General features: G+C 55.0%; 1 protein-coding gene across 1 annotated transcript; it reads left to right on the forward strand.

The window, feature by feature from the left end:
- The first annotated feature begins 5,564 nt into the window (after positions 1-5,564).
- On the forward strand, positions 5,565-21,750 carry LOC149455966 (NACHT, LRR and PYD domains-containing protein 3-like). Its single transcript, XM_089685571.1, has 7 exons — positions 5,565-5,652; positions 12,025-12,088; positions 14,925-15,194; positions 16,132-17,860; positions 17,937-18,041; positions 20,235-20,414; positions 21,336-21,750. Exons 2-7 carry the CDS (start codon positions 12,067-12,069, stop codon positions 21,487-21,489), a joined length of 2,460 nt encoding a protein of 819 aa, XP_089541697.1. The 5' UTR covers positions 5,565-5,652; positions 12,025-12,066; the 3' UTR covers positions 21,490-21,750.
- Positions 21,751-26,341: the final 4,591 nt, after the last annotated feature.

Here is a 26,341-nt window from a genome sequence, read left to right on the forward strand (position 1 = left end):
GGGTATCCCATGGGGCCCCCTACTGACCCCGGGCCCTCGGGCAGTGCCCGAGTTTCCAAATGGTCAGTCCGCCCCTGCTTAGAGTGTATAGCTGCTTTTTGGTTAGCGCTCACTTCTTACTTTATTCACAATGATTAGAGATCCTCTGATTGATCTTCTAATAACTCCGCAAAAGTCCACCTAACCAGCGGGATGCAGGGACTCCTCAATGACACCAGAAAGATATGGTGGCCAAAGTTCTGGTGTCACCACTGAGGAGGCTGCAGTAGACAATCATTGGTCTGAAGGCTGCGGGGTCAGGACTGGTGAAGGACGAACACCAATGGTGACTCAACTGGAGTTGGGGGTGTGTTTGGTGAAGAAAGGAGGACAGAGATCAATATGGGGGGGGGGGGGTGGGGTAAAATCAGATGTTACTGAAGACATGGGACCCTCAGTACCCCCCCTGGATGGATGTACTTCAGTGAGAACACCCCTTCGTTGTATTATATCTATGAATACAGTGCAGCAGGAGAGGTGAGACTTCCAATGAGTTTCGTGTTGTAGAACGATTCATCATTGCACCCCTCCCCCATACGGCTCCCTATACACCATTGGGGGGGGGGGGGTTCCGATCATGGAGAGCGAAGGGTTAATGAGAACCAGCATCCCGAAACTGCCTGACACTGGAACCCGGCATCCCGAAACCAGACCATCCGGCCGGAACACCAACCACAGTGCAAGGGAGGGGCGCTCAGAGTCATCCCCAGACCTGAGTCATGTAACCCATTCAAGGGCCTGGCCGGACGGACCTACAGAGAGGGAAACCCTCCATGATTGGCTGGCGTGTGTGGTGGTGAAAGCCATGGAACATTCGCTGCCAGTAATTGGCGGAGCTTCAATGGTCGGTGTCACTCAGTTGGCGCCTCTGCGACTGAAGTCAACGATTTATTGGCCGCGTGGCCAGGTTCAGGGTGTCAGGACAGGTCTGATGATGATTGGAGGAGAGCGGAGGGGGGTGTCAGAAGTCGGAAAATTGGAGCAGAGCAAGGGGGAGGATATCAGGAGAAGTCTAGTGAATGGAGGGGGGGGTGTCGGGACAGGTCTGATGATTGCAGGAGAGTGGGGTGGGGTTAGGACAAGTCTTGTGAATGCAGGAGAGAAGTGGGGGAGGGGTGTCAGGACAAGTCTGATGATGATTGGAGGAGAGGGGGAGGGGTGTCAGGACAAGACTGCTGATGATTGGAGGAGAGCAGGGGGAAGGGTGTCAGGACAAGTCTGATGATTGGAGGAGAGCGGGGGGAGGGATGTCAGGACAAGTCTGATGATGATTGGGGGGGAGGGGTGTCAGGACAAGTCTGGTGATGATTGGAGGAGAGTGTGGGGGGGAGGGGTGTCAGGACAAGTCTGGTGAATGGAGGAGAGTGGGGGAGGGGTGTCAGGACAAGTCTGATGATGATTGGAGGGGAGGGGTGTCAGGACAAGTCTGGTGATGATTGGAGGAGAGCGGGAGGGGGGGAAGGGGTGTCAGGACACGTCTGGTGATGATTGGAGGAGAGCGGGGGGAGGGGTATCAGGACAAGTCTGGTGATGATTGAAGAGCGGGGGGGAGGGGTGTCAGGACAAGTCTGATGATGATTGGAGGAGAGGGGGAGGGGTGTCAGGACAAGTCTGATGATGATTGGAGGAGAGAGGAGGGGGAGGGGTGTCAGGACAAGTCTGATGATGATTGGAGGAGAGCGGAGGGGGAGGGGTGTCAGGACAAGCCTGATGATGATTGGAGGAGAGCGGAGGGGGAGGGGTGTCAGGACAAGTCTGATGATGATTGGAGAGAGCGGGGGGGAGGGGTGTCAGGACAAGTCTGATGATGATTGGAGGAGATGGGGAGGGGTGTAAGGACAAGTCTGGTGAATGGAGCAGAGCAGTGGGGGGGAGGGGTGTCAGGCCAAGTCTGATAATGATTGGAGGAGAGTGTGGGGGGGAGGGGTGTCAGGAGAAGTCTGATGATGATTGGAGGAGAGCGGAGGGGGAGGGGTGTCATGACAAGTCTGATGATGATTGGAGGAGAGTGGGGGGGGGGGAGTGTCAGGAGAAGTGTGATGATGACTGGAGGGGGGCAGGGGTGTTGGCAGGACAAGTCTGATGATGATTGGAGGAGAGCGGGGGGGAGGGGTGTCAGGACAAGTCTGCTGATGATTGGAGGAGAGCGGTGGGGCAGGGGTGTCAGAACAAGTCTGATGATGATTGGAGGAGAGCGGAGGGGAGGGGTGTCAGGACAAGTCTGATGATGATTGGAGGAGAGGGGTGGGGATGTCAAGACAAGTCTGATGATGATTGGAGGAGAGGAAGAGGGGTGTAAGGACAAGTCTGGTGAATGGAGGAGAGCAGTGGGGGGAGGGATGTCAGGCCAAGTCTGATAATGATTGGAGGAGAGTGTGTGGGGGAGGTGTGTCAGGACAAGTCTGATGATGATTGGAGGAGAGCGGGGGAGGAGTGTCAGGACAAATATAATGATTGTAGGAGAGCGGGGGGTGTCAGGACAAGTCTGATGTTTGGAAGAGAGCGGAGGCGGGGGTGTTGGCAGGACAAGTCTGATGATGATTGGAGGAGAGCGGGAGGGTGTCAGGACAAGTCTGATGATGGAGGAGAGCAGAGGGGGAGGGGTGTCAGGACAGGTCTGATGATGACTGGAGGAGAGTGGGGGGGGAATGTCAGGACAAGTCTGATGATTATTGGAGGAGAGCGGAGGGGGAGGGATGTCAGGACAAGTCTGATGATGACTGGAGGAGAGCGGGGGGAGGGGTGTCAGGACAAGTCTGATGATTATTGGAGGAGAGCAGAGGGGGAGGGGTGTCAGGACAAGTCTGATGATGACTGGAGGAGAGGGGAGGGGTGTCAGGACAAGTCTGATGATGACTGGAGGAGAGCGGAGGGGTGTCAGGACAAGTCTGATGATGATTGGAGGAGAGCGGAGGGGGAGGGATGTCAGGACAAGTCTGATGATGACTGGAGGAGAGCGGGGGGAGGGGTGTCAGGACAAGTGTGATGATGATTGGAGGAGAGCGGAGGGGGAGGGGTGTCAGGACAAGTCTGATGATGACTGGAGAAGGGAGGGGTGTCAGGACAAGTCTGATGATGACTGGTGGAGAGCGGAGGGGTGTCAGGACAAGTCTGATGAGGACTGGAGGAGAGCGGAGGGGGAGGGTTGTCAGGACAAGTCTGATGATGATTGGAGGAGAGTGTGGGGGGGAGGGGTGTCAGGACAAGTCTGATGATGATTGGAGGAGAGCGGAGGAAGAGGGGTGTCAGGACTAGTCTGATGATGATTGGAGGAGAGCGGGAGGGTGTCAGGACAAGTCTGATGATGATTGGAGGAGAGCAGAAGGGGAGGGGTGTCAGGACAAGTCTGATGATGACTGGAGGAGAGCGGGGGTTAGGGGTGTCAGGAAAAGTCTGATGATGACTGGAGAGCGGAGGGGGAGGGGTGTCAGGACAAGTCTGATGATGATTGGAGGAGAGTGTGGGGGGGAGGGGTGTCAGGACAAGTCTGATGATGATTGGAGGAGAGCGGAGGGGGAGGGGTGTCAGGACAAGTCTGATGATGACTGGAGGAGAGGGGAGGGGTGTAAGGACAAGTCTGGTGAATGGAGGAGAGCAGTGGGAGGAGGGATGTCAGACCAAGTCTGATAATGATTGGAGGAGAGTGTGTGGGGGAGGGTTGTCAGGACAAGTCTGATGATGATTGGAGGAGAGCGGGGGGGGGGAGTGTCAGGACAAATATAATGATTGTAGGAGAGCGGGGGGGGGGAGGTGTCAGGACAAGTCTGATGATGATTGGAGGAGAGCGGAGGAAGAGGGGTGTCAGGACTAGTGTGATGATGATTGGGGGAGAGCGGGAGGGTGTCAGGACAAGTCTGATGATGATTGGAGGAGAGCAGAGGGGGAGGGGTGTCAGGACAAGTCTGATGATGACTGGAGGAGATCGGGGGGGGAGGGGTGTCAGGAAAAGTCAGATGATGACTGGAGGAGAGCGGAGGGGGAGGGGTGTCAGGACAAGTCTGATGATGATTGGAGGAGAGTGTGGGGGGAGGAGTGTCAGGACAAGTCTGATGATGATTGGAGGAGAGCGGGGGGGAGGGGTGTCAGGACAAGTCTGATGATGATTGGAGGAGAGGGGAGGGGTGTAAGGACAAGTCTGGTGAATGGAGCAGAGCAGTGGGGGGAGGGGTGTCAGGCCAAGTCTGATAATGATTGGAGGAGAGTGTGGGGGGAGGGGTGTCAGGACAAGTCTGATGATGAGTGGAGGAGAGCGGGGGGGGGGTTGTCAGGACAAGTCTGATGATGACTGGAGGAGAGCGGAGGGGGAGGGGTGTCAGGACAAGTCTGATGATGATTGGAGGAGAGCGGAGGGGGAGGGGTGTCAGGACAAGTCTGATGATGACTGGAGGAGAGGGGAGGGGTGTAAGGACAAGTCTGGTGAATGGAGGAGAGCAGTGGGGGGAGGGATGTCAGACCAAGTCTGATAATGATTGGAGGAGAGTGTGTGGGGGAGGGGTGTCAGGACAAGTCTGATGATGATTGGAGGAGAGCGGGGGGGAGGAGTGTCAGGACAAATATAATGATTGTAGGAGAGCGGGGGGAAGGTGTCAGGACAAGTCTGATGATGATTGGAGGAGAGCGGAGGAAGAGGGGTGTCAGGACTAGTCTGATGATGATTGGGGGAGAGCGGGAGGGTGTCAGGACAAGTCTGATGATGATTGGAGGAGAGCAGAGGGGGAGGGGTGTCAGGACAAGTCTGATGATGACTGGAGGAGATCGGGGGAGGGGTGTCAGTGAAAGTCAGATGATGACTGGAGGAGAGCGGAGGGGGGAGGGGTGTCAGGACAAGTCTGATGATGATTGGAGGAGAGTGTGGGGGGGAGGGGTGTCAGGACAAGTCTGATGATGATTGGAGGAGAGCGGGGGGAGGGGTATCAGGACAAGTCTGATGATGATTGGAGGGGAGGGGTGTAAGGACAAGTCTGGTGAATGGAGCAGAGCAGTGGGGGGAGGGGTGTCAGGCCAAGTCTGATAATGATTGGAGGAGAGTGTGGGGGGGAGGGGTGTCAGGACAAGTCTGATGATGACTGGAGGAGAGCGGAGGGGTGTCATGACAAGTCTGATGATGATTGGAGGAAAGGCTGAATCCCCGACACAGAGAAGTGTGGTCAGTAGTGGGGAGGCGGGGCATGGAGGGGGGAGGAGACTCTGTAGGATTGCAGTTGTCACCTGGACAGGAGGTGTATGGCAAGCCACGCCCCTGTTGGCCAATCAGGGCCCCGCCCCGACTAGACTTCCGGAGGGGGCAATTTCCCAAGCGGAGTCTCCGGTACAATAGCAGAAGCAGATTGCGGTGTCCCGGCCTCGGAGACATGATTCTGGGGCTCCCTTACAGCTCTAGTTATTCTGGTCTCCGGTAAAATGGCGGACGTTCAGGCACATACAGTGTCTCCTCGTGTTGGCCTCCAGTAAAACGGTCGGAATGCGGAACAGAAGAGGTAAGCCCCGCCGTTCCCCCATGGCGGCCTGTGATTGGTTTAGTGAGAATGCGGAAGTAGGATTGGCCAATCATTGGCGGGCTGTGGCGCTTCTCCTGGATTCAGCCGGTGGAGGGAAGAGAGGGATCTCCATAAGGTAAAGAGTGGACAGGCGTGACGTCACCTGGACCCCCACACACAACATTGCGGCTGCGGGGAGGGGGGTTAAAGGGGAACCCCAGGGCGGGGCTAGTAGAAAGTGTGGGGCCCCTGAGGGGGGAGGGGCCCCTCTGGGGTGTCAGACACATGGGGGAGAGGGGCCCCTCTGTGGGTGTCAGACCCATGAGGAGGGAGGGGCCCTTCTGTGGGGTGTCAGACCCATGAGGGGCTCAGAGCTCAGTGTGTGCCTGGATGAGGGGTCATTGCTCTGGGGGAGGGGAGGAGGGTGGGGTGAAGTTTCCCACATGGGGCATTGCTCTCCTCCAATCATCATGAGACGTGTCCTGACACCCTCCCCCCTCCTGTGTTCTGAGTGGAGCTCAACTCACACCTCCCCCAATCTCTGGGAGTTCCCCTTTAAGAAGTGAGCTCAGATTTGCACTGTCACCAATGACCACCCCCCTGCCCAGCACAGATTGACCCCCCCCCCAATTCACTATATATTGTATAACATCTTCCTTCCCCACCCAGGGGAGGGACTTCCTGTAACTCAGGGGTTGGCTGTCACATGATCTGATCTCTACTATGGGGGGGCGGGGACACCTCATCCCTGTGTGTGGATGTAAGTCCCGCCCACTTTGCTCAGGGGGTGTGTACATCATCCATTTGATTCTTCGGCTCTACCCCCTGTATATGGGGGGGCTCTGACATCACCCACAGGCTCCTATGTCCTGCCCATTGTCAATCCCTCCCCCCTTTGAAGGGATTGGATACCACAACTGGTTGGCCACGCCCCATTCTGCATTCTTCGGTTTCCTCGCTTTCTATTGGAGGTTATCGCTGGAATCCATCCCCCAGAAATATCCTGCGAGGGCAAATCCACTCCGGGGAAATATTCTGTGTCCCCCACTTCACTCTGCTTCCCCCCCCCTGCTTCACTCTGCTTCCCCCCCCCCCTGCTTCACTCTGCTTCCCCCCCCCCGCTTCACTCTGCTTCCCCCCCCCCCCCCTGCTTCACTCTGCTTCCCCCCCCCCCGCTTCACTCTGCTCTCCCCCCCCCCCGCTTCACTCTGCTCTTCCCCCCCCCGCTTCACTCTGCTCTTCCCCCCCCCCCCGCTTCACTCTGCTCTTCCCCCCCCCCGCTTCACTCTGCTCTTCCCCCCCCCCGCTTCACTCTGCTCTTCCCCCCCCCCCGCTTCACTCTGCTCTTCCCCCCCCCCGCTTCACTCTGCTCTTCCCCCCCCCCCGCTTCACTCTGCTCTTCCCCCCCCCCCCCCCCGCTTCACTCTGCTCTTCCCCCCCCCCCCCGCTTCACTCTGCTCTTCCCCCCCCCGCTTCACTCTGCTCTTCCCCCCCCCCGCTTCACTCTGCTCTTCCCCCCCCCCCGCTTCACTCTGCTCTTCCCCCCCCGCTTCACTCTGCTCTTCCCCCCCCCCGCTTCACTCTGCTCTTCCCCCCCCCGCTTCACTCTGCTCTTCCCCCCCCGCTTCACTCTGCTCTTCCCCCCCCGCTTCACTCTGCTCTTCCCCCCCCGCTTCACTCTGCTCTTCCCCCCCCCCCCCGCTTCACTCTGCTCTTCCCCCCCCGCTTCACTCTGCTCTTCCCCCCCGCTTCACTCTGCTCTTCCCCCCCCGCTTCACTCTGCTCTTCCCCCCCCGCTTCACTCTGCTCTTCCCCCCCCCCGCTTCACTCTGCTCTCCCCCCCCGCTTCACTCTGCTCTTCCCCCCCCGCTTCACTCTGCTCTTCCCCCCCCGCTTCACTCTGCTCTTCCCCCCCCCCGCTTCACTCTGCTCTTCCCCCCCCCCGGCTTCACTCTGTCACTCTGCTCTTCCCCCCCCCCGCTTCACTCTGTCACTCTGCTCTTCCCCCCCCCGCTTCACTCTGCTCTTTCCCCCCCCCGCTTCACCCTGCTCTCCCCCCCCCCCGCTTCCACTCTGCTCTTCCCCCCCCCCGCTTCTTCACTCTGCTCTCCCCCCCCCCCCCGCTTCTTCACTCTGCTCTCCCCCCCCCCCCGCTTCTTCACTCTGCTCCCCCCCCTCGCTTCTTCACTCTGCTCTCCCCCCCGCTTCTTCACTCTGCTCTCCCCCCCCCTGCTTCTTCACTCTGCTCTTCCCCCCCCCGCTTCTTCACTCAGCTCTTCCCCCCCCCCCGCTTCTTCACCCTGCTCTTCCCCCCCCCCGCTTCTTCACTCTGCTCTTCCCCCCCCGCTTCACTCTGCTCTTCCATCCCCCCGCTTCACTCTGCTCTTCCATCCCCCCGCTTCACTCTGCTCTTCCATCCCCCCGCTTCACTCTGCTCTTCCATCCCCCCGCTTCACTCTGCTCTTCCATCCCCCGCTTCACTCTGCTCTTCCATCCCCCCGCTTCACTCTGCTCTTCCATCCCCCCGCTTCACTCTGCTCTTCCATCCCCCGCTTCACTCTGCTCTTCCATCCCCCCGCTTCACTCTGCTCTTCCATCCCCCCGCTTCACTCTGCTCTTCCATCCCCCCGCTTCACTCTGCTCTTCCATCCCCCCGCTTCACTCTGCTCTTCCATCCCCCCGCTTCACTCTGCTCTTCCATCCCCCCGCTTCACTCTGCTCTTCCATCCCCCCGCTTCACTCTGCTCTTCCCCCCCCCCGCTTCACTCTGCTCTTCCCCCCCCCCCCGCTTCTTCACTCTGCTCTTCCCCCCCCCCGCTTCTTCACTCTGCTCTTCCCCCCCCCCGCTTCTTCACTCTGCTCTTCCCCCCCCCCCCGCTTCTTCACTCTGCTCCTCCCCCCCGCTTCTTCACTCTGCTCTTCCCCCCCCCCGCTTCTTCACTCTGCTCTTCCCCCCCCCCGCTTCTTCACTCTGCTCTCCCCCCCCCCCCCCGCTTCTTCACTCTGCTCTCCCCCCCCCCGCTTCTTCACTCTGCTCTCCCCCCCCCCGCTTCTTCACTCTGCTCTCCCCCCCCCCCGCTTCTTCACTCTGCTCTCCCCCCCCCCCCGCTTCTTCACTCTGCTCTCCCCCCCCCCCCGCTTCTTCACTCTGCTCTTCCATCCCCCCGCTTCACTCTGCTCTTCCATCCCCCCGCTTCACTCTGCTCTTCCATCCCCCCGCTTCACTCTGCTCTTCCATCCCCCCGCTTCACTCTGCTCTTCCATCCCCCCGCTTCACTCTGCTCTTCCATCCCCCGCTTCACTCTGCTCTTCCATCCCCCCGCTTCACTCTGCTCTTCCATCCCCCCGCTTCACTCTGCTCTTCCATCCCCCCGCTTCACTCTGCTCTTCCATCCCCCCGCTTCACTCTGCTCTTCCATCCCCCCGCTTCACTCTGCTCTTCCATCCCCCCGCTTCACTCTGCTCTTCCATCCCCCCGCTTCACTCTGCTCTTCCATCCCCCCGCTTCACTCTGCTCTTCCTCCCCCCCGCTTCACTGTGCTCTTCCACCCCCCCCCGCTTCACTGTGCTCTTCCACCCCCCCCGCTTCACTGTGCTCTTCCACCCCCCCCCGCTTCACTGTGCTCTTCCACCCCCCCGCTTCACTGTGCTCTTCCACCCCCCCCCCCCCGGTTCACTGTGCTCTTCCACCCCCCCCCGCTTCACTGTGCTCTTCCACCCCCCCCCCCTGCTTCACTGTGCTCTTCCACCCCCCCCCTGCTTCACTGTGCTCTTCCACCCCCCCCCCCCCTGCTTCACTGTGCCCTTCCACCCCCCCTGCTTCACTGTGCCCTTCCACCCCCCCTGCTTCACTGTGCCCTTCCACCCCCCCTGCTTCACTGTGCCCTTCCACCCCCCCCTGCTTCACTGTGCCTTTCCACCCCCCCCCTGCTTCACTGTGCCCTTCCACCCCCCCCCTGCTTCACTGTGCCCTTCCACCCCCCCCGCTTCACTGTGCTCTTCCACCCCCCCCCCCCGCTTCACTGTGCTCTTCCACCCCCCCCGCTTCACTGTGCTCTTCCACCCCCCCCCCGCTTCACTGTGCTCTTCCACCCCCCCCCCCCCGCTTCACTGTGGTCTTCCACCCCCCCCCCCCGCTTCACTGTGGTCTTCCACCCCCCCCCCCGCTTCACTGTGGTCTTCCACCCCCCCCCCCGCTTCACTGTGGTCTTCCAACCCCCCCCCGCTTCACTGTGGTCTTCCAACCCCCCCCCGCTTCACTGTGGTCTTCCAACCCCCCCCCGCTTCACTGTGGTCTTCCAACCCCCCCCCGCTTCACTGTGGTCTTCCAACCCCCCCCCGCTTCACTGTGGTCTTCCAACCCCCCCCGCTTCACTGTGGTCTTCCACCCCCCCGCTTCACTGTGCTCTTCCACCACCCCCCCCCCGCTTCACTGTGCTCTTCCACCCCCCCCCCCGCTTCACTGTGCTCGTCCACCCCCCCGCTTTACTGTGCTCTCCCCCCCCCACACGCTTTACTCTGCTCTTCCCCCCCCCCGCTTCACTCTGCTCTTCCCCCCCCCGCTTCACTCTGCTCTTCCCCCCCCCGCTTCACTCTGCTCTCCCCCCCCGCTTCACTCTGCTCTCCCCCCCCCCCGCTTCACTCTGCTCTCCCCCCCCCCCCGCTTCACTCTGCTCTCCCCCCCCCCCCCGCTTCACTCTGCTCTTCCCCCCCCGCTTCACTCTGCTCTTCCCCCCCCCCCGCTTCACTCTGCTCTTCCCCCCCCCCCGCTTCACTCTGCTCTTCCCCCCCCGCTTCACTCTGCTCTTCCCCCCCCCCCCGCTTCACTCTGCTCTTCCCCCCCCCCCCGCTTCACTCTGCTCTTCCCCCCCCCCCCGCTTCACTCTGCTCTTCCCCCCCCCCCTTCACTCTGCTCTTCCCCCCCCCCCGCTTCACTCTGCTCTTCCCCCCCCCCGCTTCACTCTGCTCTTCCCCCCCCCCGCTTCACTCTGCTCTTCCCCCCCCCCCGCTTCACTCTGCTCTTCCCCCCCCCCCCAGCCTCACGCTGCTTCCCCCCCCCCCCCCCCAGCCTCACGCTGCTTTCCCCCCCCCCCCCGGCCTCACGCTGCTTTCCCCCCCCCCCCCCCAGCCTCACGCTGCTTTCTCCCCCCCCCCCCCCAGCCTCACGCTGCTTTCTCCCCCCCCCCCCCCAGCCTCACGCTGCTTTCTCCCCCCCCCCCCCCAGCCTCACGCTGCTTTCTCCCCCCCCCCCCCCCAGCCTCACGCTGCTTTCCCCCCCCCCCCAGCCTCACGCTGCTTTCCCCCCCCCCCCCAGCCTCACGCTGCTTCCCCCCCCCCCCCCCCCAGCCTCACGCTGCTTTCCCCCCCCCCCCCCAGCCTCACGCTGCTTTCCCCCCCCCCCCCCCCCAGCCTCACGCTTCACTCTGCTTCCCCCCCCTCCCCCGCGCTTCACTCTGCTTCCCCCCCCCCCCCCCCCAGCCTCACGCTGCTTTCCCCCCCCCCCCCCGGCCTCACGCTGCTTTCCCCCCCCCCCCCCCCAGCCTCACGCTGCTTTCTCCCCCCCCCCCCCAGCCTCACGCTGCTTTCTCCCCCCCCCCCCCAGCCTCACGCTGCTTTCTCCCCCCCCCCCCCAGCCTCACGCTGCTTTCTCCCCCCCCCCCCCCAGCCTCACGCTGCTTTCTCCCCCCCCCCCCCCCAGCCTCACGCTGCTTTCCCCCCCCCCCCCAGCCTCACGCTGCTTTCCCCCCCCCCCCCAGCCTCACGCTGCTTTCCCCCCCCCCCCCAGCCTCACGCTGCTTTCCCCCCCCCCCCCCCAGCCTCACGCTGCTTTCCCCCCCCCCCCCCCAGCCTCACGCTGCTTTCCCCCCCCCCCCCCCCCAGCCTCACGCTTCACTCTGCTTCCCCCCCCTCCCCCGCGCTTCACTCTGCTTCCCCCCCCTCCCCCGCGCTTCACTCTGCTTCCCCCCCCTCCCCCTGCGCTTCACTCTGCTTCCCCCCCCTCCCCCGCGCTTCACTCTGCTTCCCCCCCCCCCGCGCTTCACTCTGCTTCCCCCCCCCCCCCGCGCTTCACTCTGCTTCCCCCCCCCCAGCCTCACGCTGCTTCCCCCCCAACCTCACGCTGCTTCCCCCCCCACTCCCCCGCGCTTTACTCTGCTTCCCCCCCTCCCCCGCGCTTTACTCTGCTTTACCCCGCTTCATTCTGCTCGCCACGCTTCACGCTGCTTGTATGTGTATATGTATGTATGACTTTGTGCGGCCCTGTAGCAGTGATCCTCCATAGGGCGGTATGTGAGCGGTTCAGATGCCCCCCCTTCCCCTGAAGCTGATGGAAGGACCACCTCTGGTGGGGACATCACTGGCCCCCCGATGTGTCCTCCTAGTAAAGGTCGGCAGGTTCAGGATTTGTTGCTGTTGACGTTCAGTTTTGGGGGGAGCCCGGAGCTCCTGTGTCATGTGACCCAGATTGGGGGTCTCCATTCCTCATCAGTCTTTTCTGCTGTTTCCACAGATGACCCTCCCCTGACCTCACAGGTCACCCCACCCCCTAGTGATGGCCACACCCTCCTCTACAGGTAAATAAAATTGTGAACACGTCAGTTGAAGTCTCTCCAGGAGGGAATTTAGTTCAGTATGTCTGGAGGGGCCCTTTATTACAGGGGGCCAGTGAGGGGAATATGGGGTACATTAGGGGATAGGATGGGGGGGAGGAGATAGACTCACTATGGACCAAACAGCTTCATAGCCAAAGCAACAGGTTCTCTTTATGACTTCTGTCACGAATCGCAAGATTGCCGCCACCAACATGCGACAATCTCACGATCGCGACATCCATTATGTCGCGATCGCGGCGTCAGACCCCAGACCTTCTCACCAAACTCGTGACTGAAGGACTGGCCGATCTAAAACCCGCTATGTGACGTGCTTAACAATACCACGCCCAGCCGCACCCTGCACAAAGATTTTCCAGCTAATGGACTACAATCTATGTACCTGCGACCTGAGCGATTGTTACTGGGTCGGGTTAATTACGCAACTAACCCTCCACACTGCCACCACCGCCTTTTTGATCAGACAAAGGAGGAAACTCGCAATATCGCTATAACACTAATAATAATTGAAATAATCGTCCGCATAACCCGGTCATTGACACAGGCCGGTTATACAGAGAGTTAAACAAACAGTAGCGTCTCTTTAAAGGCAGGGATTCGTAAATTGCAATTAAGAGTTATAGAAACAGTTCAACACTTTCAGAAAGAGAGATTTATTACTAAAAGGGTCAAACAGGTGCAATAAAAATATTTACAGAGAAGATATAACTAAGATATATATACATATACAGGAAACAGCATAGCACAGCAAAGAGATAACAGAGAGAAGTTAAAGGGTTAAGTTACTTGCCAGTAAGCCTTTGATGTAAGTAGATCCAAGCTTTTTAGAGCAGAATGGTGCTTTGATCTCCTGCTGTTACGATGGAAAAATGGGAGATATCTTCAATTCTACTTTCCTTAGGCTTGACAGCCTGTTTTAAAGTTTCCCAGCAGGGGGTGGTTCTGAGGTAAGGGCTCGTTCACACTTGACTGTTTTACCAACGCTTGCCAAACGCCCCTATACTGTTTGGCAAGTGTTGGTCCGGCGTTTGCGGAGCGTTTTTTAATGCCCCGCATGCGCGGTTTAGTGGTGGTTGCTAGACATTTGCCGAGCGTTAAAAACGCCCCACAAATGCCTATAATGCAGTTTGAATGGTGTTACCACTCCGCAAACGCCCCGCTACTGCACCACAAACGCCGGCCGGGCGTTTGCTGAGCGGCACCATAGACTAGAATAGCAATAGGGTTGGGGGTTTGGCCCATGTTTAGGGTTGGGGGTTTGGCCCATGTTGGGGGTTGGCCCATGTTAGGGAGTCAGTAAGGGGTTCGTTGACGTTTTGGGGGTTAGGTGTGAGGAATAATTTGAGGGTCTCTCCCTTCTTGGTGGTGCTGTTTGTCTCTCCTTGTCCCCTGAAGGCCAGACGCACATCTTTCACTGTGCCTCTCAGGAAGGGAGGGGGGAACGAGAATGAGGTTGAGGCCAAAATGGTTGAACCGTGTCCATCTCTGATGTGCACGTTTGCAACAACTTCCTCCACTAATCCGATCCCCCGTGGGGGTGGGGAGGAACTCCTGACACCCCCCCCCCCCCCCGACCCTCTCATGTATAGGGTTAGAGGTTGGTGGTAAGGGGTTCAGGGTTTGGCCCATGTTCAGGGTTAGGTTCTGGCTTCATGTTTGTGGTTGGGGGTTTGGCCCATGTTCAGGGATGTGGGTTTGGCCCGTGTTCAGGGATGTGGGTTTGGCCCGTGTTCAGGGATGTGGGTTTGGCCCGTGTTCAGGGATGTGGGTTTGGCCCGTGTTCAGGGATGTGGGTTTGGCCCGTGTTCAGGGATGTGGGTTTGGCCCGTGTTCAGGGGTGGGGGGTTTGGCCCGTGTTCAGGGGTGGGGGGTTTGGCCCGTGTTCAGGGGTGGGGGGTTTGGCCCGTGTTCAGGGGTGGGGGGTTTGGCCCGTGTTCAGGGGTGGGGGGTTTGGCCCGTGTTCAGGGGTGGGGGGTTTGGCCCGTGTTCAGGGGTGGGGGGTTTGGCTCGTGTTTTGGGGGTTGGCTCGTCTTTAGGGTTGGGAGGTTTGCCTGTGTTTCGGGTTGGGGGGTTGGCCCGTGTTTCGGGTTGGGGGGTTGGCCCGTGTTTCGGGTTGGGGGGTTGGCCCGTGTTTCGGGTTGGGGGTTTGGCCCGTGTTTCGGGTTGGGGGTTTGGCCCGTGTTTCGGGTTGGGGGTTTGGCCCGTGTTTCGGGTTGGGGGTTTGGCCCGTGTTTCGGGTTGGGGGTTTGGCCCGTGTTTCGGGTTGGGGGTTTGGCCCGTGTTTCGGGTTGGGGGTTTGGCCCGTGTTTCGGGTTGGGGGTTTGGCCCGTGTTCAGGGGTGGGGGGTTTGGCCCGTGTTCAGGGGTGGGGGGTTTGGCCCGTGTTCAGGGGTGGGGGGTTTGGCTCGTGTTTTGGGGGTTGGCTCGTCTTTAGGGTTGGGAGGTTTGCATGTGTTTCGGGTTGGGGGGTTGGCCCGTGTTTAGGGTTGGGGGGTTGGCCCGTGTTTAGGGTTGGGGGGTTGGTTCAGAGTCAGGGTTGGGGGGTTGGTTCAGAGTCAGGGTTGGGGGGTTGGTTCAGAGTCAGGGTTGGCCCATGTTTAGGGTTGGGGGGTTGGCCCATATTCAGGGTCAGGTTTGGGGGTTGGCCCATGTTTCGGGTTGGGGGTTGGCCCATGTTGGGGGTTGGCCCATGTTAGGGAGTCAGTAAGGGGTTCGTTGACGTTTGGGGGTTAGGTGTGGGGAATAATTTGAGGGTCTCTCCCTTCTTGGTGGTGCTGTTTGTCTCTCCTTGTCCCCTGAAGGCCAGACACACTTCGTGGACCAGAATAGGGAGAAGCTGATTGGCTGCATAGACAATGTGGAGGTGGTCCTATCACAGCTGCTGCAGGACAATCTTCTCGTCTCCGAGGAGTACGAAGCCGTGAGGACCAGAACTACAAACAGGGAGAGAATGAGCAAACTCTTCTCCTTCATCCAGGACTGGACCAACTCCCAGAAGGACAAACTCTACCAAGCCCTCAAACTGAACTATCCAGCCACCGTGCGGTACATGGAGAAGACGATGGAGCAAGGTACCTACCTGTGTGCTTAGTACCTTACTGACCAGAGCACCCTTCAGTCCTGGGACACTTCATTATTAGGGGACCTGAGTAGGAAAGTATCGGGACATCTGTCCGTCTGACATCTTATACTGAGGCTATTAATTAGGAGTCCATCCTCTGTGTTGGCCTCCACAGGGAAGATCCTCTAGATTCTGGATCATTGGTTGGACTGAAATGTAGAGGACCATCAGTGGAGGCTTTGATGGCAGCAATGTAAGTGGCCACTACACTGACCACTGATATAAGGGGGTCCTTTTCCCATCGGTCACCAATGTAAGGGACCACTACACTGACCACTGATATAAGGGGGTCCTTCTCCCATCAGTCACCAATGTAAGAGACCGCTACACTGACCAGTGGTATAAGGGGGTCCTTCTCCCATCGGTCACCAATGTAAGGGACTGCTACACTGACCACTTATATAAAGGGGTCCTTCTTCCATCGGTTACCAATGTAAGAGACCGCTACACTGACCAGTGATATAAGGGGGTCCTTCTCCCATCGGTTACCAATGTAAGGATTTACCACTTCAGGTGACCATCAGTGGAGGCTTTGATGGCAGCCAAGGAGGATGGACTTGATCCTTTTGTAGGCCAGATGTTGGACAGACTGGTGTCTGGTGGCCATGTACTGCAGGTACCCACAGTATTTAATACCTAGTGTTGGTGAGGATGGAGAGATCGATGGATAGATGATTTTCGGAGGGACGGTTCAAAAGTGTTCTGGGTGGAGCAAAGGCTGAGAACAACCTGGAAGAGGGTTCTAGAGATCGGGTCAGCTGTAGGGGACCAGACTGAACAGCGCTTTGTGTGGCCGCCATGATACTTTATAGAATATTATCGTCTTTCACTGAATCTGGTAACATTCTAAATATCGTTTTTCATTTTCCATTTTCCACCCATAACAGAAGAAGACATTGAGACGTGTATAAATACGCACAGGGAGAACCTGAAACGCCATTTCCAGTTGGTGAAGGACCGGAACTCCCGCATGGGTGAGAGAGCCGTCCTGAGGAGGAGGTACACCAAGCTGGTTCTGTTGCGGAAGTTTCGGGGCGAAGAGGAGAAGAAGCGGGAGTTGAGTTCTTCGGGGGAGGAGCAAGCTCAAATACTGATTGACCGGTCTTCTTCTGAGGAATATTCCTCGACTTCCGTCGAGGAACTGTTTGACCCGGACGATGACGGTGTCGTTCCAAAGACCGTGATCATACACGGACCGACCGGTATCGGGAAATCTCTGACCGCCCACAAGATCATCTGTGACTGGGCCACCTACAATCTTTACGAAGGGAAGTTCGATTTCTTCTTCTATATAAGTTATAAGGATTTCAACAAGATCACCAAAAATGTGAGTCTAGCTGGACTTCTCGCCAAAACCAGCGGAGTCGGTCTGTCCCCCAGGGTCCTTCGGAACATTCTGAGCCGCAGGGAAAGGTTAGGGTTCTTGATTAGCAGCTTCGATCAAATGAAGTGCAATTTACGGGACCAAGGCGACCTCTGCCAAGACCCGTTTGAGGAGACCCACAAAGATGTCCTCCTGAGAAGCTTGCTCAAGGGACAGCTTGCCAAGGGAGCATCTCTAATCATCACCACCAGAACCTTTTTACTGGATCAGCTGCAGACTTTCTTACCAGATCCGCCCCGACACGTGGAAATTGTCGGGTATACAGCGGAAGCCCGGGAGTATTACATCCGGGCGTACTTTGGAAGCATAGACACGGAGATGGCTGTGGACATCACCAAAAGGAACGAAGTTCTCTTTAGTCTCTGCACTGTGCCTTTCATGTGTTGGGTCGTTTCCACCGTCACCAGGCAACAGATCTCAAACTATCCCTCGAATTTCACCACCGACACCTCCATGTTCCTCTACTACCTCAAGGGTTTAATCCTCTACCACAGTAGGGATGACGCTGTGGTTTCCTGCCTGAAGAAAGTCTGTGGTCTGGCCAACGAAGGTGTCCTCAATCGGAAAGTCCTCTTCGAAGAAGAAGACCTGAAACGGCACAAACTTTCCATGTCCTTGGTGGAATCCGTGTTCCTGAACAACGTCTTCTTCCATGGCGATGTGGAGAAACGCACCTGCTACAGCTTTGTCCACCACAGCTTTCAGGAGTTCCTGGCTGTGCTGTACTACGCCTTGTCCGGGGAGGGAGAGAGTGGCCGTTCCGGAATGAGGGTGGTGAGGGAGAGCACTTACCTGCCAGAGGTCTGTAAGGGGAAATCCTTAATGGACCTTCTGGAAAAACACCCGCATTTGGCCCTGCCCATCAGATTTCTCTTCGGACTCTTGAATCAAGCGCAGATTGAAGACTTCAACAGTAGCGCTGAGTGTAGCCTGTCCTTCCAAGGTACCACGGCCATGATTACGTGGCTCTTTGGGGGCGAAATAACTGAGTTCGATACGGAGCGCCTGTTGTTCCTCTACGAGACACGAGATGATGAGTTCATGCAGTATGTGGTCAACCGTGCCGTGAACCTGACCTTCTCGCAGAGCCAGAAACCTGACAACTGGGCCTACCAATTGGCCTTTTGTCTGAAGGCGTGTGCGGGCAGGAAAGTCACTCTGTCTGGGTATGTGCTGGACCGAGACAACCTGGCAGCCTTGTGTCCCGTGCTGAAGAAGTGTTCCCAGGTTTGGTAAGTGGACTTGAGTTCAATCGCATGCCTTCCATCCTTGGGGAGCCACTTTCCTGAACTTGTGTTCTTCTTGCAGCTTTCGAAGTTGTCGCTTTGCAGATGACGTGAACTCTCCGAAAGGTTGGAAGAACTCGTTGTTTGCATCAATGGTCATCCAGGACAGTCAAATCCAAGAGCTATGGTGAGGAGGAATCTTCCATGATCACCTATATCTGGGGGACCCCAATAATGTACAGCTGTCCACAGGCTCTTACTGATTCATTGTTGGATGGGGGATGGGAGAGTACTTCTGCTGACATAAAGACGACACCCCACATCACAAAATACTGCACCCCCAGATCTTTCACATCCCTCTGCTGCCATACACAGTGTACCCCACATCTTACCTGTACAATAGAGGAAGCACCCCACATCTTACCTCTACAATACGGGAGGCACCCCACATCATACCTCTACAATACAGCCGACATCCCATATCACAAAACACTGCACCCCCAGATTTTTCACATCCCTCTGCCGCCATACACAGTGTACTCCACATCATACCTCTACAATACAGCCGACAACCCACATCACAAAACACTGCACCCCCAGATCCTTCACAACCCTCTGCCCCCATACAAAGGGTACCCCACATCATACCTCTACAATACAGGAGGCACCCCACATTACGTTGTTCAGGTCATGAGACCTGTCTGTACCAAATACAGTCCACATATTAGACCTACATAGGAAATCCTGCACCCCCAGATCCTTCACAACCCTCTGCCCCCGTAAAAAGGGTACCCCACATCACGTTCAGGTCATGAGACCTGTCTGTACCAAATACAGTCCACATATTAGACCTACATATGAAACTGCACCCCCAGATCCTTCACAATCCTCTACCTATACAGTGTACCCCACATTATACCTCTACAATACTGCCGACACCCCACATCACAAACCACTGCACCCCCAGATCCTTCACATCTCTCTGCCCCCATGCACAGTGTACCCCACACCTTACCTCTACAATACGGGAGGCACCCTACATCATACATACTACACCCCCACATCGTATATACATACTATACCCCCACATAATTTCCCAAAACTCTACCCTACGTCATGAACTGCCCAGTACAACCTGCACTGCACTTTGCCATTGGCAGTGGTAGGTCACATGGTACCGGCTTAGTCTAATTATCATCTTCTTCCTGACCCAGCCCAGCCTGATGTCTCTGCCTACAATGGAGGTGGGAGCAGGTTTGGCATGGGAAGGACAACCACATGGAAATGGACCGGGGTTGGGTTGTGCCCTATGGGCCATGAGTTGGATGTAGACATGTCCCAGGCTTGAGTTGTGTCCTATGGGCCGTGTGTTGGATGTGGACATGTCCCAGGGTTGGGTTGTGTCCTGTGGGCCGTGCCTTGGATGTAGACATTGACCGGGGTTGGGGTGTGTCCTATGGGCCGTGTGTTGGATGTAGACCTGTCCCAGGGTTGGGTTGTGTCTTGTGGGCCCTGTGTTGGATGTAGACATGGACCAGGTTGGGTTGTATCCTGTGGGCCGTGTGCTGTATGTAGATGTGGACCGGGGTTGGGTTGTATCCTGTGGGCCGTGTGTTGTATGTAGATGTGGACCGGGGTTGGGTTGTGTCCTGTGTTGGATGTAGACATGGACCGGGTTGGGTTGTATCCTATGGGCTGTGTGTTGGATGTAGACCTGCCCCAGGGTTGGGTTGTGTCCTATGGGTTGTGTGTTGGATGTAGACATGGACCGGGTTGGGTTGTATCCTATGGGCCGTGTGTTGGATGTAGACCTGCCCCAGGGTTGGGTTGTGTCCTATGGGTTGTGTGTTGGATGTAGATATGGACCGGGCTCGGGTTGTGTCCTATGGGCCGTGTGTTGGATGTAGATATGGACCGGGGTCGGGTTGTGTCCTGTGGTCCGTGTGTTGGATGTAGACATGCCCCAGGGTTGGGTTGTGTCCTATGGGCCGTGTGTTGGATGTAGACATGGACCGGGGTCGGGTTGTGTCCTATGGGCCGTGTGTTGGATGTAGACATGGACCGGGGTCGGGTTGTGTCCTATGGGCCGTGTGTTGGATGTAGACATGGACCGGGGTCGGGTTGTGTCCTATGGGCCGTGTGTTGGATGTAGACCTGGAGCGGGCTTGGGTTGTGTCCTATGGGCCGTGTGTTGGATGTAGACGTGTCCCAGGGTTGGGTTGTGTCCTATGGGCCTTGTGTTGGATGTAGATGTGGACCGGGGTCGGGTTGCGTCCTGTGGGCCGTGTGTTGGATGTAGACGTGGATTATGTCCTGTACATTGTGTATGGTAGGTAAGTTCCATCTCCTATCCATGATTCCTCGCCTTCTCTCTCTCCAGCCTGTTGGGTTGTATGTTGCCTCAATCCACGTGTGAAGTCCTTGACAACGCCAGCAGGCAAAGCCGCAGTCTCTCTATACTCTATGTGATGTTTAAAGTCAATACCAAGGAGGAACAAGAAGAAATGAGACGCTACCATCAGGTCTTTAAATCTCCAGAATGCACCGTGTCAACCAAAAAGTACGTCCTGTGTGTGTTTTTTGTACATGTATGTGCGTTTACATGTGTGTACAGGATATGTGTAGAGGTGTGTGACTCCAATGTAAATTGAATACCTATCCAATGTGTGGTGTAGAGGCTCACAAGGAGGCTTCCCCCGAGATATTCCTACATGTCATGTACAGTGTATGCCAGTCTGATGACACGAGGAGGATTCCCCCCAGAAGGTCGAACCTTTCATATATACCCTGGACTGAGGATGATGGGAGCTCCTCTGATGGTCTGGAGGACATCCTGTGTCTGTTGGCCAATACTGGAGGCCTATGCTTGGAGGTCACAAATGTTCCTCCTCCATGTTTCACATTCATCGCTCTAACGGGAAATATTTTTTAGGCCCAAAAACCAGGTTAAAAAAAGGAAATCTATATAAAAAATCACACAAAACATTTTGTTTCCATTCTAGTAGGATTGTGTTCCAGGTAAGTGTCAGGTGGCCAGTCCCTCACAGATCTGCGGATAGTCCTGTGGAAGAGGACCAATGACATGGAGATACATTTGGCTTTCTGGACTCATGAGTAGTAAAAGGGTGGACTATAGAGAGCAGAGTACAGAGATCCTACTGGGGTCTCTGACCTGGAGAAAGGTCCAGGACCAAAACTCACCTCAAGTGAGAGGCCAAAAGTCACAGTCCCTGTATAATGTCCATATACTGGAGACATCATGAAATACCACCATTGTCCCCTCAGTGAGGACCACATTCTCTGAGAAATGTCCATATACGTTTGATGAAATGCTTGGGCTTCATTGTCCAAGTTCACATACAATTCTTGTCCCTAATGAGGACCTCAGTCCAGAGTTTCATAATCAGTTTGAAATGTTTCGTTCTGTAGACATCAATGTGTTTGTTTCGTGTCCTGAACTCTTCTCTCTTTCTGCTTTTAGGATGTTGGGTAAAACCTGGTTCATGATGAGGTGCAAACGGGAGAGGGTTCCCTCCTTTGAGATGGGACCTCATATGAGATGGGACATGTTTGACCCGGAGGACTTTCCCTTCGACTTCCGCGCCCGGATTCTTTTTTCACGCAGACATCTGTGATCGCGGTTTGTCCTGGCATTGGCCTGTTGTCCTGGCATCGGCCTGCAGTTCTCTACAGACGTTCTCCGGGAGGCCAGAAGAACATTACATTTTCCTTTTTTATACGTTCTGCGAGAAGTTCGTTTGTTGGACTCGTCCCTTTTATTCTGTTACCAATCAGCACACGTAGATGGCGTGTCGGTTTTATATTTCCACAAATGTAATCATCGGACGACTTCTACCTTTTATAATTATATTCTGATTAAAGTTCTTTATTCTTTCTGTGGTTGTCACCTGGAACCTCGTCTGTCCCGTGTGTGTGTGTGTGTGTGTGATATGTCAGTTAGGGTCCCTCTATGTGAACTGCTAGTCCTCAACCCTGGATGGAAGTGTTTAACAGAAGATCGATGGATTGAAGAGTGCTGGATCGATGGGCACCAGAGTAGGAGAACTGGATGGAATAGCATTGATTGGAAAGGTGATAGATGGATGATCACTGGATTGAAGAGTGCTAGATCGATGGGCACCAGATGGAGGAGGATCGAAAGGATAGATGCCAGATGGATGATCACTGGAAGAGTGCTAGATCAATGGGCACCAGACGGAGAACTTGATGGAACAGTGTTGATTGGAAAAGTGCTAGATGGAGGAATGCTGGCTTGAAGAGTGCTAGATCGATGGTCACCAGATGGAAGATCAAAAGGAGAGACTCCAGATGGATGATCACTGGATTGAAGAGTGCTAGATCGATGTGCACCAGATGGAGGAAGATCAAAAGGAGAGACGCCAGATGGATGATCACTGGAAGAGTGCTAGATTGCTGGGAACTAGATGGAGGAGGATCAAAAGGAGAGACGCCAGATGGATGATCACTGGAAGAGTGCTAGATTGCTGGGAACTAGATGGAGGAGGATCAAAAGGAGAGACACCAGATGGATGATCACTGGAAGAGTGCTAGATTGATGGGCAGCAGATGGAGGAGGAACAAATGGAGAGATGCCAGATGGATGATCACTGGAAGAGTGCTAGATTGATGGGAACCAGATGGAGGAAGATCAGATGGATTATCATTGTATTGAAGAGTGCTAGATTGATGGGCACCAGACTAGGAGAACTGGATGGAACAGCATTGATTGGAAAGGTGCTAGATGGAGGAATGCTGGATTGAAGAGTGCTAGATCGATGGGCACCAGATGGAGGAGGATCAAATGGAGAGACGCCAAATGGATGATCACTGGATTGAAGAGTGCTAGATCGATGGGCACCAGACAAAGAGAACTGGATGGAAAAGCATTGATTTGAAAGGTGCTGGATAGATCACTGGATTGAAGAGTACAAGATTAATGGACACCAGATGGAGGAGGATCAAATGGAGAGACGCCAGATAGATGATCACTGGAAGAGTACTAGATTGATGGGCACCAGATAAAGGGCACCAGATGGAAGACAACTGAAAGGAGAGACGCCAGATGGATGATCACTGGATTGAAGATTGCTAGATCGATGGGTACCAGATGGAAGATCAAATGGAGAGACGGCAGATGGATGATCACTGGAAGAGTGCTAGATCGATGGGTACCAGACAAAGAGAACTGGATGGAACAGCATTGATTGGAAAAGTTCTGGATGGAAGAACTCTGGATTGAAGAGCACAAGATTGATGGACACCAGATGAAGGATGATTGAAAGGAGAGACGCTGGAAGGATGATCACTGGAAGAGTGCTAGATCGATGGGCACCAGACACTGGATTGAGGAACAATGATTGGAAAGGTACCAGATGGAAGAATGGTGAATTAAAGAGTCAGAACAATGGGCACCAGATAAGGAGTATTTAATGGAAGAGTATTGAACCATAAGGTGGTGGATTGAAGAGTTCTAGATCGATGGGCAACAAAAAAAGGAGTGCTGTATGGATGAGCCCCAGGTGTAAGGTCACTGGATTGAAGAGCATCTGATTGTTGAGCACCAGATGGAAGAGCGCTGTACTTTTCTGTACAGTTGAGAAGATCCAAATCATGCTTAGAACATCCCCCCCCCCTTTCTCTGATTCTGTACATTAAGAATACATTTTGTACCTGCCGGTCCTTGTGTTGTCCCCGGTGTATGTAGAGGAGAAGACAATCGGGTCCACCTAAACACATTTACTACCCAAGTATTGATGTTCATATATTATACATGCCATGTGTTACTGCCACGTGTGTTGGGTCACCCCTCTAGAAGTCCTATAAGAATCTGTCCTAAGAGATGGGTTAAAGCCTGGATGGCTAGAGATCCATAATACGCCCCACTCTGGAACCAGAGATGGGTTAAAGCCTGGATGGGTAGAGATCCGTAACACGTCCCACTCTGGAACCACAGATGGGTTAAAGCCTGGATGGGTAGAGATCCGTAACACGTCCCACTCTGGAACCACAGATGGGTTAAAGCCTGGATGGGTAGAGATCCGTAACACATCCCACTGTAGAAGCACAGATTGGTATTGATCCATAATGGACCTCCCCCTTTGTAACCATGGATAAGTTTGGTTCTATAGTATAGATCCATAATATATATCCCCTCTGTAATGCTGGACGGGTATTGATGCACAATGAACCCCAGATGTGTATACACTAGATCAATGATGTATGCTTGGACATCCCATTTCAAACCATGGACCTTAACCCCTTCCAGTCCGGACACTTTCCCCCCCTTCCAGTCCAGACACTTTCACCCCCCCTTCCAGCCCAGGCCAATTTTCAGCTTTCAGCGCTATCACACTTTGAATGACAATTGCGCGGTCATGCAACACTACCCATAGGAATTTTTTTGAGACAGATAAAGCTTTATTTTGGTGGTATTTATTCACTGCTGGGATTTTTATTTTATTGCTAGATAAATGAAAAGGTCTAAAAATTTTGAAAACTTTTTCTTATAACATTTTGCAAATAAATAATCTTTCTTCATAAATCTTGGCCAAAATGTATTCAGTAATCTTTTTAGCAGAACAAAAAAAATAACCCAAATTAGTTTATAACCAAAAATTATAATTTTTCACAATTTTTTTTTTTTTTTTTACATTTTTATTTTATTTTTTATATATATTTTTACATACTGTCACCCTAGCAGTACAGTGTCACCATGTCTTTATGGAGCTGGCTTTGTACACGGGGGACAGTCATGGGGGAACAGAAAGGGTCCTTCACCAAACTGGTCATCCATGTCTTTATGGAGCTGGCTTTGTACATGGGGACAGTCATGGGGGAACAGAAAAGGGTCTTCACCAAACTGGTCATCCATATCTTTATGGAGCTGGCTTTGTACACGGGGGACAGTCATGGGGGAACAGAAAAGGTCCTTCACCAAACTGGTCATCCATGTCTTTACGGAGCTGGCTTTGTACACGGGACAGTCAAGGGGGAACAGAAAAGGGTCTTCACCATACTGGTCAGCCATGTCTTTACGGAGCTGGCTTTGTACACGGGACAGTCAAGGGGGAACAGAAAAGGGTCTTCACCAAACTGGTCAGCCATGTCTTTACGGAGCTGGCTTTGTACACGGGACACTCATGGGGGGACAGAAAAGGGTCTTCACCAAACTGGTCCTCCATGTTTTTACGGAGCTGGCTTTGTACACGGGACAGTCAAGGGGGAACAGAAAAGGGTCTTCACCATACTGGTCAGCCATGTCTTTACGGAGCTGGTTTTGTACACGGGACAGTCAAGGGGGAACAGAAAAGGGTCTTCACCAAACTGGTCAGCCATGTCTTTACGGAGCTGGCTTTGTACACGGGACAGTCATGGGGGGACAGAAAAGGGTCTTCACCAAACTGGTTATCCATATCTTTACGGAGCTGGCTTTGTACACGGGGGACAGTCATGGGGGAACAGAAAAGGTTCTTCCCCAAACTGGTCATTCATGTCTTTACGGAGCTGGCTTTGTACACGGGGGACAGTCATGGGGGAACAGAAAAGGGTCTTCACCAAACTGGTCATCCATGTCTTTATGGAGCTGGCTTTGTACACAGGACAGTCATGGGGGAACAGAAAAGGGTCTTCACCAAACTTACCACAACTGGGATGTCACTCTTAGTCTGACCCATCACCTTAAGACTTGTTTGACTGGGTGACCCTACCAGGGTGAAGGTTTCCATTGGCACAACTTAACTTTCAGGCACACAAGCCATTCCAGGATTGGGGTGGTGGGGGTTATTCTTTCCCATTTAAATCTCTTCATAGCGATTGGACAGAAGGATCGGGGGAAGTTTGTATCCAAAAAAATAAGAACTGTAAAGAGTCCTGATGAAGGTTCTCAGGTAGTCTTGCCTGTCTGTAAAGAGCTCAACGACCAAGGTGGGTCTCCGATCATATCTTGTGCAATGGTTGACATCCGAGGTAGATGCTTCTGGTCAGGTGTAGTGTCAGGTATGGTCCTGAGGCCTTCAGGCATGTGGTGCAATATCTTGACCATCAGGGCGATGGCTGTGATGAGCCGTGTGGACCTTTTCAGATGGATCATCTTCATTATCACCCCCCTGTTGATGTCTATCTGGGTCTTCAGAAGCTGTTCCACATGATGATCCAAGTGGTGTTTGATGGTAGGATGGTCAATGTACTGGCAGGAGTAATAGACGGGGTTCATAGTGGGGACATGGCCTCACAGCAGATCTTTTGATGTTTTGTGGGAAGGTCTTCATCACCAGGCTTGATCAAATGTACGGCCATAATGAGCCATTCTGTGGCTATCCGGGCAAGACGTTCTCTATTCATACTCATCATTATGAGGATCTGATCCACAAGGCTTCATCTGTAGTACAGCCATGGGATGGGGAATTGTGAGCTGTACTACCGTCCGAGGTCTGGAACTCCTCCTAAGACTTATCATGGACCCATCCT

The sequence above is a fragment of the Staurois parvus genome, unplaced genomic scaffold (assembly GCF_062004578.1).
Source record: "Staurois parvus isolate SC_StPar_1 unplaced genomic scaffold, SC_StPar_1.0 ptg000380l, whole genome shotgun sequence".
Lineage (NCBI taxonomy): Eukaryota > Metazoa > Chordata > Amphibia > Anura > Ranidae > Staurois > Staurois parvus.

Excerpts from the sequence above, each read along its gene's own strand:
- LOC149455966 (XM_089685571.1), top strand. The coding sequence starts at position 12,067 with ATGGCCACACCCTCCTCTACAG. Across the intron at positions 12,089-14,924 it reads GGCCACACCCTCCTCTACAG|GCCAGACACACTTCGTGGAC; the intron begins GTAAATAAAATT and ends TGTCCCCTGAAG. Across the intron at positions 15,195-16,131 it reads GGAGAAGACGATGGAGCAAG|AAGAAGACATTGAGACGTGT; the intron begins GTACCTACCTGT and ends CACCCATAACAG.